Here is a 12,113-nt window from a genome sequence, read left to right as displayed (position 1 = left end):
TATATATATATATATATATATATATATATATATATATAGATATATAGATATATATATATATATATAAAATTTTCTTTATAACTATAGTCTACAACATAATAGATTTCATAGCAATAAGTATAAATTCTTAGTCATGGACCATATAAAATGTGTATATAAATTTCAGCCACATTTATTGTTACAAATGTTACGACAAAAAAATATTGTGGTTAAATTATTTAGCAAAATAATTTTTTATATTTAACCACAACGTATTTTGTTAGTATATCTATCTATATACAAATATAAAATAAAAAAATTTTAAACATGCCAAAACATGTTATTATTAAAATTCTGAGTGAATTTGAGAATTTCTTTCAATATGACTTATATTTCATTTAGGACCACAATATTACTCAACTATTACTTTTTTCCTAAAAAAAATACTAAACACCTCAAAAATATTATTTCTCTTAATTGACATGTCATGTCATTAAAATCACATTTTTAAATAATAAATCATTTAATTCATCAAACTCATTTACTCAAAATTGTAGTTTTATTCCTTTTTAAAAAAAAAAATGCATTAGTTTAATTTTACTGTTTAGAAATTCTTTACCATACTTAATCTTTATCATATTATTTTAAATGCAAATTAAAATCTCTAGATAACTTATGTAATTTAGTGATATTATTTTATTTAGGAAATAACTAATCTTTTTAGGCACTTATATATAAAAACCAGAATGATTATCTAGGAAATTAACTCTAGAAAAAAAAGTATAAATACCTAAGTATGAGAATTTCTTCTTAGTAAAATAATATATATTTTTAAAAAGATAAAACTATTATTTTTGTTAAATGAGTTTGCGAAGTTAATATGTTTATTATTTTTTTTAAAATGATGGTTTACTAACATGACATGCTAATTAGAAGAGGAGGAAACTTTCGAGGTACTTAGTATTTTTTGAAAAAATATTAATAACTGAGTGATATTATTTTCTTAGCAAAAATAAAATGAAATTATTATAAGAGACTCCAATAATATTTATAATAATCCAAAATAATAACTTGAAAAAAATTGAAAGTTTAAGTAATGATAAAAGATTTCTAAGCATGAAAATTTTTTCTTAATAAATTAATATATTTTAAAGAAAAGAATAAGAATATAATTTTGACTAAATAAGTTTGATGATTTAATTAAGTCTCTTATTAAAAAAAATTAATTTAATAACATGGTCCGACAATTAGAAGAGAAAGAGACATATATGATACTTGTTTTTTTTTTTTTTTGAATAACAGTGAAAGTTGAGTTATATTATTATCTCTAAAAAGATAAAAATAATTTTTGTAGGAAATTAAAAAATTATGAGTGGCCAGTGACAAAAATAACCCTTGAAAAAATATATGTCAAGTTTTAGTACCAATAAAGTTTTTCTAAGTATAATTTTTTTTAATAAACTAATATACTCTTTCAAAGAAAAAAAGAACTATAGTTTAATTGAATGAGTTTAATGAGTTAAATAGGTCTAGTATTTTTAAAAAAAAAATTAGTGACATTCATGTCAACCAAGAGAGAACAAGACTTTTGAGGTGTTTACTATTTTTTGAGGAAAAAAGTGATAGTTGAATGATATTGTGATCCTAAATAAAACATAAGTGATATTGAGAAAAATTTTAAAACTTAGCTGACTATTTCGGAAATTCACCGTTAAAACTCTATTTCCATACAACAATTTGCATATTCATTAAAAATCATAAAATCGAACTAAATAAAAAATAAGTAAAATAATTTAATTAAATTTTTAAAAATATGTACAAAGTATAAACTATACTACATAATTAAAAGTTGAACAAAAATTAAACAACTACAAATGTAAAAAAGAAGAAATGTAACTAAAAATTAATAAGTAAATTTGTACTAATTAATTTTTATTTTCTTAATATCACATTACTACATTTGATAATTTTTTAATTGTGTAATTGCCAATTAATAAAATTAGATAATTATAATTAAATACATAAATTATTCATTTTCATGTATTGGGATAGTTTTTAATATATTGAAAAATGATATAATAAATAAAGTAATGTTAGAAATTTAAATTTAGGATGAAAAAGATAAAAATATCTTAAAATAAATTAGTTTATAATGTGAATAGCATTTATTACTATTATGATCAAATTATGATAAAATTTTATGGCCAAAAAGTTTTTTCCTTTCAAACAGTATGATTGCACTATACTATTTCAACACATCACGTTTCCCCAAAAGAAATCAACGGCTAACTTATTTATTTATTTTTAATAAAAAAGGAGGAAAGATAAGAAACATAAAGTGTGCACTGTTTCCACTTTCCAATTTGACAATTACTTTATCCTCATTTTCCTAAAGAAAATGAATAAAAAGTTCTGAGAACTTTCATTTCTCAAAATTATAGTAGTAACCTTGTTTCCTCTTCATTAAATCCTCAATATTTTTTTTATTGGGAAGTGGTCAATGACCACAAAAATATGGTTTAAATTTAACTATAATTATGAAAAATTGCAATCATCTTTTTCTTTCAAAAGTTTTTTGTTAATCAAAGAAAATTAAATTCTTTGTTATTCTTTAAACTTAAAAGTCAATTCCCACATTGAAAATTATTCTTTTACTACTATTTCCTAGACACTCAAATCAAAAATTTATGTTATTAATCATGTAAGTGAGCCATGACTTCGAATATGGAACACATCCACCTTTTCCTCTTTCTCTCCACTGTTTTTTTTTCCCCTTTAATCTTTTCTTTTTTAAAAAAATTTTTTACTTCCCCTTTAATCTTCTATCTTATCTTGTTATTTTTTAAATAATTAAATTTTAAAACTAATTTCATTATATACAAATCATAGTTTATTAAAATCATTTTTTTTAAAAAGTCATCATTGGTTATTTAATTTTAAATTTATTACATAAAAATTAACTTTTATCATATAAAAGTCATTTAATTCTAAAATGTCATATAATTTTAAGTTTTTATTTACATAAAATTCATTTAATTTTAAAATTTATCACATAAATTCAACATTTAATTTTTTTTGTCACTTAGCAATCATTCAACTTTAAAAAAGTTAATCAAAAAGTAAATATTGCATAAATTTAATATTTTATATCAAAAGTATGTTATCGCTTCAAAATAAATTACATTTACGATAATATTCGAAATATCTATTAGTGGTTTGCTGCTTAGGGTGACACACGACTTTTAGAAATGCACGCTGTCACATTTGTTTTTCTATTTTTAACATACTATCAATAATATTTTAAAAAATATATAATTTAACTATTTTTCTATCCTGATATACTCATTTTGTAGTAAATTTTGCAAAAATAAATAAAATAAATTGTGTTTGACAAATTTTAAAGATGAAATACTTTTATGTGATAAAATAACAAAATAGTTTTGTATAATTATTAAAATTATGTGATTTTACGTAACAAAAAAAAAGGATTGAAAGTAATTTTTTGTGTGACAAACTCAATGTTAGATGATCATCGATAAATTCTAACCAAAATAAATTTTAGTTTAAATATTTAATTTTTTAATTCTTTCAATTTTTATCTACAACAATATACTCAATGTAATCCCACAATTTTCACCTACCTTAATTATTTTTAAAAATTAAAAATAAAAATAAGAATTAATTACTCATATATGTTAAATCAAAAAGAGTGAGACATAAGTGTCGATCGCATAAGTCTTTAGCCTTTATGTTACGCCAATTGATAAATTGCGGATAGTTACTTATATATATCATCAAATTAATCTCTGATTAATTATTTTTAATTATTATATTTAAATAAATTAAATTACATATTTAAATAATTTCTACACATAATTTTTGAAATATTTCAATAACGACAACTCAAATACTTTAGACATTGTAAATATTGACATATTATAGAAATCATATAGTTCATACTTCATATGTGTCGAGCTAAAGAGAGTGAGATATAAGTGTTGACATATAGTTCATACTTCATAGTACAAGTCTTTCGCATGTATGTAACGCCAATTTGATAAATTGCGGATCAATATATATATATATATATATACTACATTAACCACCAATTAATTATTTTTAATTGTTACATTTAAATAAACGTAAATTATATATTTAAATAATTTTTAAACATAATTTGTGAAACATTTCAATAACGACAACTTAACACACTTTAGAACTGATAAATGTCAATACATTATAGAAATTATGCATATAGTTCATATATGTTGAACCAAAAAGAGTGAGACATAAGTGTTGATTGTCTTTCACCTTTATGCTATGCTGATTTGATAAATTGTGAATCATTTCTTATATTTATTACAAAAATGACTTCTAATTAATTATTTTTAGTTAGTATATTAAATTAAAATTAACCTATATATTTGAATAATTTTAAACATAATTTGTGAAATATTTCAATAATGACAACTCAACACATTTTAGACCTAGTAAGTCTCGACATATTATAAAAATCATGCATATAGTCCATATGTGTCGAACCAAAGAGAGTGAGACATAAATTTTGATGATACAAGTCTTTCTCCCATATCTTACGTAGATTTGATAAATTGTGAATCATTACTTATATTTGTTACTAAAATGACCTTTAATTATTTATTTTTAAGTATTATATTTAAATAGTTCTCAGGCATAATTTGTAAGATATTGCAATAACGACATTTCACCACACTTTAGATCTGGTAAACGTCAACACTTGTAGAAATCATGCATATAGTTCAAATATATTGAACCAATGTGTTAATCATACAAGTCGTTTGGCTCTATATTACGCCGATTTGATAAATCATGAATTATTACTTATACTTGTTTCTAAAATGATCTCTAATTAATTATTTTTTAAATTATTATGCTTAAATAAAATTAATGTATATATTTAAATATTTTTCAAGCATAATTTATAAAATATTACGATAACAACAATTCTTCACACTTTATATCTGGTAATCTGTTAAGTCGAACCATTAATTCAATAATCAAATTATCGTTACAGATTCTTGGTTTCGATTTAATTTTGAACAGTCGTAGCTAGAGTCAAGGGTGTTATGTTCAACTTAAAAAATGCGAATTAAAGTACTAGTTGGTTTTTACTGTCACAAATAAAATTTTTACTATGAAAGAATAAACATTGACTAAGATTACACTGAAATATTGAGATCTCTGCCTAATTATTTTTCTCTTAACTTGAAAAAGTGTAAAACTATACTAATTAAAATTAGAGATTTCTAGCTAATATATTTTCCAGAAATACGCATATTAAATATGAATAATACTTAAACAAATATATTTACCTAAGAAAAAAGATTATTGAAGACATACTTGCCCAATTGACGATGAATATAAATCATGAAATAAATATTTTTCCATATTTGAATTAATCATAATTAAGGTCATTAACATAATTAATGTATTGGAAATAGGATAAAAAAATATATTCAACTTTTAAGATAAAAAGGTTAAAATATTCAAAATGAAATTAGTTTATAGTGTGAACATGTATATTTTCTATTGTGATCAAATTTGGACGAAAATTTTGTGGTAAAAAAGATGAAAATAGTAAGAGTCTTAAGATGTTAGAGAGAAAAAAAAAATAAATTAGCGGTATTAGTGCTTTAGACATCTCAAGAATAATTCAACCTAACAATTTCTTCTTTCTACTCTTCCATGGAAATTGAATGAAGAAATAAAAAAATAAATGGATTTATAATCGGATCCGTAGCGCAATGGTAGCGCCTATGATTCTAGATCAGAAGGTTGCACGACTGAATCACATCGGATCCAAAATCTCTATTTTCATCCATATATGAATTCTTTCTATCAGGTATGTTAATATACAATCTTTTCAACATTTTTACACACTGTACTCGAGAAATAACATGTAAATATAGGACAATTCAACCCGTCTCTAATGTCATTGTTGATAAATTCATAGCAAAAAATGATACAAATAGCATAATTAAGGTCATTAACATAATTAATGTATTGGAAATAGGATAAAAAAATATATTCAACTTTTAAGATAAAAAGGTTAAAATATTCAAAATGAAATTAGTTTATAGTGTGAACATGTATATTTTCTATTGTGATCAAATTTGGACGAAAATTTTGTGGTAAAAAAGATGAAAATAGTAAGAGTTTTAAGATGTTAGAGAGAAAAAAAAACAAATTAGCGGTATTAGTGCTTTAGACATCTCAAGAATAATTCAACCTAACAATTTCTTCTTTCTACTCTTCCATGGAAATTGAATGAAGAAATAAAAAAATAAATGGATTGATAATCGGATCCGTAGCGCAATGGTAGCGCCTATGATTCTAGATCAGAAGGTTGCACGACTGAATCACATCGGATCCAAAATCTCTATTTTCATCCATATATGAATTCTTTCTATCAGGTATGTTAATATACAATCTTTTCAACAATTTTACACACTGTACTCGAGAAATAACATGTAAATATAGGACAATTCAACCCGTCTCTAATGTCATTGTTGATAAATTCATAGCAAAAAATGATACAAATAGTATACCTTGAAAACGCAGCGAAAATCGTTGATTTTCTACTAAAAGAATTGCCCCAAATCAATATTCGAATCACTAGAAAATAAAGTTTAAATTAAAAACTAAATGTTCTTTTGTTGGTGTTGTTGTTAATGTGATTTTCTGTTTTCTGACCCGATAGTTTTCTTATGCTTCTTGTCAGAAGAATGACAAATATATTTAGGGGATTTGGGCGGTAACAATTATGTAACCATTCCCCCTTTATTTGAATTGACATTATCAATTAATCTCAATATTTCAAATTCACATAGCGTCCCACGACCCGCAAAAATCAAATACTTTCATTTGTATATTTTAATTAATACATCAATGATGACGAAGAATTTGAAATGGAAAATGGGGTTCACTTGATCAAGTTAAAGACATCGGATGGATATCCCTTCAACTTAGTTGTAATTGCAAAGTGAAAAAAATCAAAAACACGAAGTACAATACTTGGGCTTATTAAGAGGTTTTACCTTTGAACCGCTATGAAATTTCACGGCGTCCAGTTGGCGATCTCAAAAATTTAGTGTTTCAATAATTAATGTGGCTTAATTAAGAAAAAGAATAAATTATTAAGCCATGGTAGATGAAAAGGTAAAATTTTTGATATCTTCAATTAGTTCGGTGAGATTGTTCCATGAAGATCCACCTTCACTTATTGCATCCTTAGCCATTTTGCTCATAGCCGTTGCTTTGTCCCTCATAATCCTAATATCCTCAGAATAACTCATTAGTTTCTCAATTGCTTCTCTAATCTGTGCGCTTCCTATTACAGGACCGGTGATCTCGAGACCACTATTCCATACTTCTATCCCAACTTTGACTCCCAATCCCGAAACCTCCACTACTTTCTCGTTGTAGAATTGATCGGCATAAAGAGGCCATGTTGCCATTGGCACGCCAGAAGTGATGGCTTCAAGAACCGAATTCGTACCACAGTGAGTCATGAATCCACCGGTGGCTGAATGTTCCAGGATGGTGAGCTGGGGGACCCATCCTTTAATCAACAAACCGATTTTGGTATTGACCACCCGTTCCTCGAAACCATCTGGCAACCACGAGGTTTCTTGTTTTGGCCTCAATACAAAAATGAAAGGGACTCTTGACGCATCGAGAGCGAGGGCGATTTCACGGAGTTGGTTGTCTGGAAATCTAGCCATGCTCCCGAAAGAGACATACAGAACTGATTTAGGTTTCTGGTGATTCAACCACTCTACAACGAAGTTGCTGTTATGGTCAGCAATTAGTTCCTTACTTCGGAGTTTGGATGCAAAGTGGGAGATGGGACCGAAATGATAACATTTGGGTTTCCTTAATTTCTGATAGTAGTCAACATACGCAGGTTCTAGCTCGTAATAGGTGTCATGAACGATGCCATAGCTTCGGTCCTCGGAATCTCGTACTTGGTCGAGAATTTCCTCAAAAACACTCTTTTTGCCATCGGGAGTGTTTCTCAGATCTTCTGTAAGTTGGGATACTTTGAACTCTATCTTATCAGGTAAACCAGGAACCACGAAACTTTGGGATTCCTCCAGCTTGAGCTGCTGGTGAGGTCTGTAAAGTTTAAGGTTGTGCATAATGCTGTAGCACATGTAGGCAGACAAGTTGTACAAGATACGAGGGATTTTCAGCTCATTAGCAAGATCGACGGTCCAAGGGTAGTACATGTCGGAAAATATGCAACCAGGACGGATTTCACGAATTTTTTCTTCCATTGGCTTCTGTAAAAGAAAAAGAGAGTGAAATATTTTGTGGCACATTTCAGGTGAAGTGGCAGTATTGAAGCTCTCAATTCCTTCAGGCAAGCCAACTTCATCGGCGGGGAACTTAATAGTTACGATAGAGATGTTATAGCCGGAAATTCGGACGTCGTCATCAATGGTAGATTGGAAAAGTAAGGCATTATGTGGGGTAGTGAGGATGGTCGCTTTGACACCGCAGGAGGCGAAGAGCCTTGCAGCGTTGACCGTGGGAATAAAATGACCAGCGGACAAGTAGGGAAGGAAAAGCACATGGAGGAGTTCGCCGTTTTCCTTGGATATTGCCATTGTTATCTTACTACCCACAGGAGGAGTACTTATAGGTGAACTATAGTAGAAAGAAAAGTTGTTTATTATAGACGTCATTTATTGACCTGCAACATCGTGTTCTACTTATAGACCGATAAAAAAAGGGCGAAATGGTTTTTTAGATTTTTATATTTATTTGAGTCTGTATTATACACCCTTTTACATAACCTCTGATCAATTTGACCCCTCAACCTGTTGAAACACATCATTTTAAATTCGTTTAATCATTGATCAAGTTTATGTGATAACTTAGTGGTTGAGCCGGAGAAAATGCATGATTTCATGAGTTTTTTATGAGTACACATGAAATTTTTTATCAAAAATAATTTTAAATAATTAATTAAATTAAAATTAAAATGAAATAAAAATCTTTTTACCCCACCCCACCCACCCACTTTCATTGTTCCCTATTTTCTTTCTTTATTTTTTTTTCTTCTTTTCCTCACCTCACTTATATTTCTTTACCCCCAATCCGTGTGCTTTGTTTTTCTCTAGTTAACCACCTTCAAGGATTAATTAATAATTAAGAAAAATAAGTAGAAATCTTTACTAAATAGTTTCTCTGTTTAAAAAAGAATGATCTACTTTCATATTTAGTCTATTTAAAAAAGAATGACCCCTTTCTTTTTTTGCAATACTTTAATTTCAACTTTCCACATGACATGTTTAGAACCACAAGATTAAAGAACATTTTGGTACATTTGACACAACTTTAATCTAAGGCCACAAAATTCAAAAATCTTCTTTATTTTCTCAAACTTTGTTCCAAGTCAAAGTAGACCACTCTTTTTGAAATGGAGGGAGTACCAATCATCAAATCAAAGAATGAAATTACAAAAACAAAAAAATAACTCCAATTAAATCAACTTATATTCATGTACAAAAATCTCAAATTTTAATCTCTAAAAATATAAATGCAAATCTTTGGAATATACAATTAAATTCAATTCTCATACTTCTACTCGCAATCTGATTTATAAAAAGATTAAAGAAGAAGAAGAAAAAAAATAGTGGTAGAGAAAGGATTTAAATAAGAGAAATGAGGAGGAAGAAACGGATCTGAAGAAGAAGAAGAAGAAGAAGAAGAGTGGAGGATTTTGATGAAGAAAGAGGAAGAAATAAAGAAGAAAAATGGAAGAAGGAATGAATAGGGCGTATTCATTCAAAAAGAAGAAGAGAGGGGGCGGGGAAGGGGGAGGATAGATATTTGATTGTTAATAAAAGTTGGTTTCTTATGTTTTATTTAAAAATGACGTGAAATTCTATATGTATTTGTTTATTTTACAGACACATTCTTCAGATGAGAAAAGAGTTTAAAATGTTGTGCTTTGATGATTTGAGAGGTTCAGTAGGTAAGAGGTTAAGTAGAAGAGTTCATATTTCAAAATCGGATAAGTATAGGAGTCCAGAAAATCATTTTACCTAAAACTAAGTCTGACGGGTTTGACGGATGTTGCAATGTGAAATTCTAGAAGTAATACATTCCTACTCCTTCATTTTCAGTATTTAAATATTTTTAATTAATAAAATTTGTGATTTGTAGTATTTGTTTTATATAATTTCTAATGTAAGCTTTTCATAAACTTTATGAATTGTATGTTCAAATACACGATCAAAATAAAAATTTTTGACTATCAAAATTTGAACTTTAGCACCGAGGAGGTGAATAACCCGTTTTATTTATAGACTAATGAAAGGAATTTCTCGGGCTCATAGGAGAGCGCGGAACCTAAAAGACGTGAAAAATAATGGGTAAAAATAAAGTTGATTGGGACATCATGTTTTCCCTCTTCCTCAAGTTTTTTTAAAAGATTAGTGTTATAGATCTCAGATGTGTGAATGGGGATATTTACAAAATTTACATAGAAAAAGAAAAAGTTCGACAACAATAAAACAACTAGGACAGAATGAAATGAAGTGGTTTAGACAAATCTTTTTGTTGATGACCTTAAATGGACCAATCAAATATTGATTAATAAGTAATCGGTTGAAACTACTTGTAAATAAGTCCTTTGTTCCAAAACGAACTGTTCTAAATATTTCTAGAAATTCTTATTATAATGACCCTTTGGGCCATTTTCTGCATTTTCCTCATTTAGAGTTTTTTTTATAGATTTTCCAAGTCATTTATGACTTGCTGGACCCGATAATTTGATTATTGGGTAGTTCGTTTAATTTAGATCCAATTTTCTACTTTGAAATCATGATGATTTGAATTGGCTACTAAATAAAAACTTAAGTCAAATAATCCGTATGCCAATTCTGATAATTCCAACAGCTCTTGAACATTGATTTTAGGCTAGAAGGACCTTTGATTCAGGTCCAAGGCTTCTAGACTCATTTCGAGCTATTGACCAAAAATTAAGAAAAATGACACTTGGGTGTAGGACTCACTTTTCATCAAAACGACCTCAGATGGAAATTTTGACTGCACCATTAAGTCTGAAATATTTAAATTAATAAGGTAGCATAATTCATTTACGTATATGAAAACGAATCCTGAAGGATCGACAGAGACTTGAAAAATTCCAAGTCTTCAGTCGGTGCATCCGCTAAAGCAGCCCTTTAAGCGACCTCCCAAGTGCTTTAGCAGCCAGGCAACCTTAGCTATCCACCTTAGCAGCAAGCTGACCATTAAAATGCATGCTGCTTTAGCACCATCTTGTCCGCTTAAGAGGCATGCCTAGCAAAGTAGGGCACCTCTTTATAGATATCTGGGTGCTTTAGTTGACCGTTTAAACGGCCTAATGCCTGCTTTAGCTGCTTCTGGAGCCATTATATACCCGAATTAGCCCGATTTTCTCCCATTATCACACAAGTTCAAGAGTGAATAATCCTAGAAAGTGTGAAAATTTGAAAGATACATTAATAGGTGATTTTGGGGTGTTCGTAAGCTAAAATTACTCGTTTCTTATCTGAATTCTTGATAAGTTTTTATAATTTCATAGTAAATTTTTCTATTATCTCTCAAAATTCTTAGATTAGTGGTAGGTTGAATTTAGCACCATTTGAGCTCGAAATTTACCTTCTTGAGGGTAAATGCCCCTTGAGCATAAAGAAAGGCATTGACAATTTCAAATGTGTGATTCCAAAAGGGGACCCCATATAGGATATTTACATAATTTTAGACCTGAAGCATAAAAGTACAATACAGATATGATTGTTCTCGTATTGATTAATAGATAGTTATTTTGATAGTGTGGCATCGTGTTGAGGCTTCTTGAAAAAGGAAATTATTTTTAAAAAAATTTTACCGAGCTTTCTTCGGCGTCTAGGTAGGCTATGTTTACCTCTCTCATATATTGAGCTAATTTATAGTATATTTATGATAATTTCCTAGATATGGGTTAAAATTAGGTCTTTGAGGTATAATTTATATTATTTGGGCTATGTTACCTATTAACAAACCATAAATAAGATGTAGTTGACTTAGTTAATCATGCTATAGGTAGAATTACTATC

At 28.0% G+C, this 12,113-nt stretch overlaps 1 protein-coding gene across 1 annotated transcript; it reads right to left on the bottom strand.

Annotated features, from left to right (window-relative positions):
* Nucleotides 1–6,920: 6,920 nt before the first annotated feature.
* Nucleotides 6,921–8,917, bottom strand: LOC107878054 (solanidine UDP-glucose glucosyltransferase 1). The gene has a single exon (XM_016724923.2). It carries the CDS (start codon nt 8,706–8,708, stop codon nt 7,155–7,157), a length of 1,554 nt encoding a protein of 517 aa, XP_016580409.1. The 5' UTR covers nt 8,709–8,917; the 3' UTR covers nt 6,921–7,154.
* Nucleotides 8,918–12,113: the final 3,196 nt, after the last annotated feature.

Source organism: Capsicum annuum, chromosome 7, assembly GCF_002878395.1.
Source record: "Capsicum annuum cultivar UCD-10X-F1 chromosome 7, UCD10Xv1.1, whole genome shotgun sequence".
Lineage (NCBI taxonomy): Eukaryota > Viridiplantae > Streptophyta > Magnoliopsida > Solanales > Solanaceae > Capsicum > Capsicum annuum.
The sequence above is the reverse complement of the archived record's forward strand: the minus strand, read 5'-3'. Positions and strand labels throughout refer to the sequence as shown.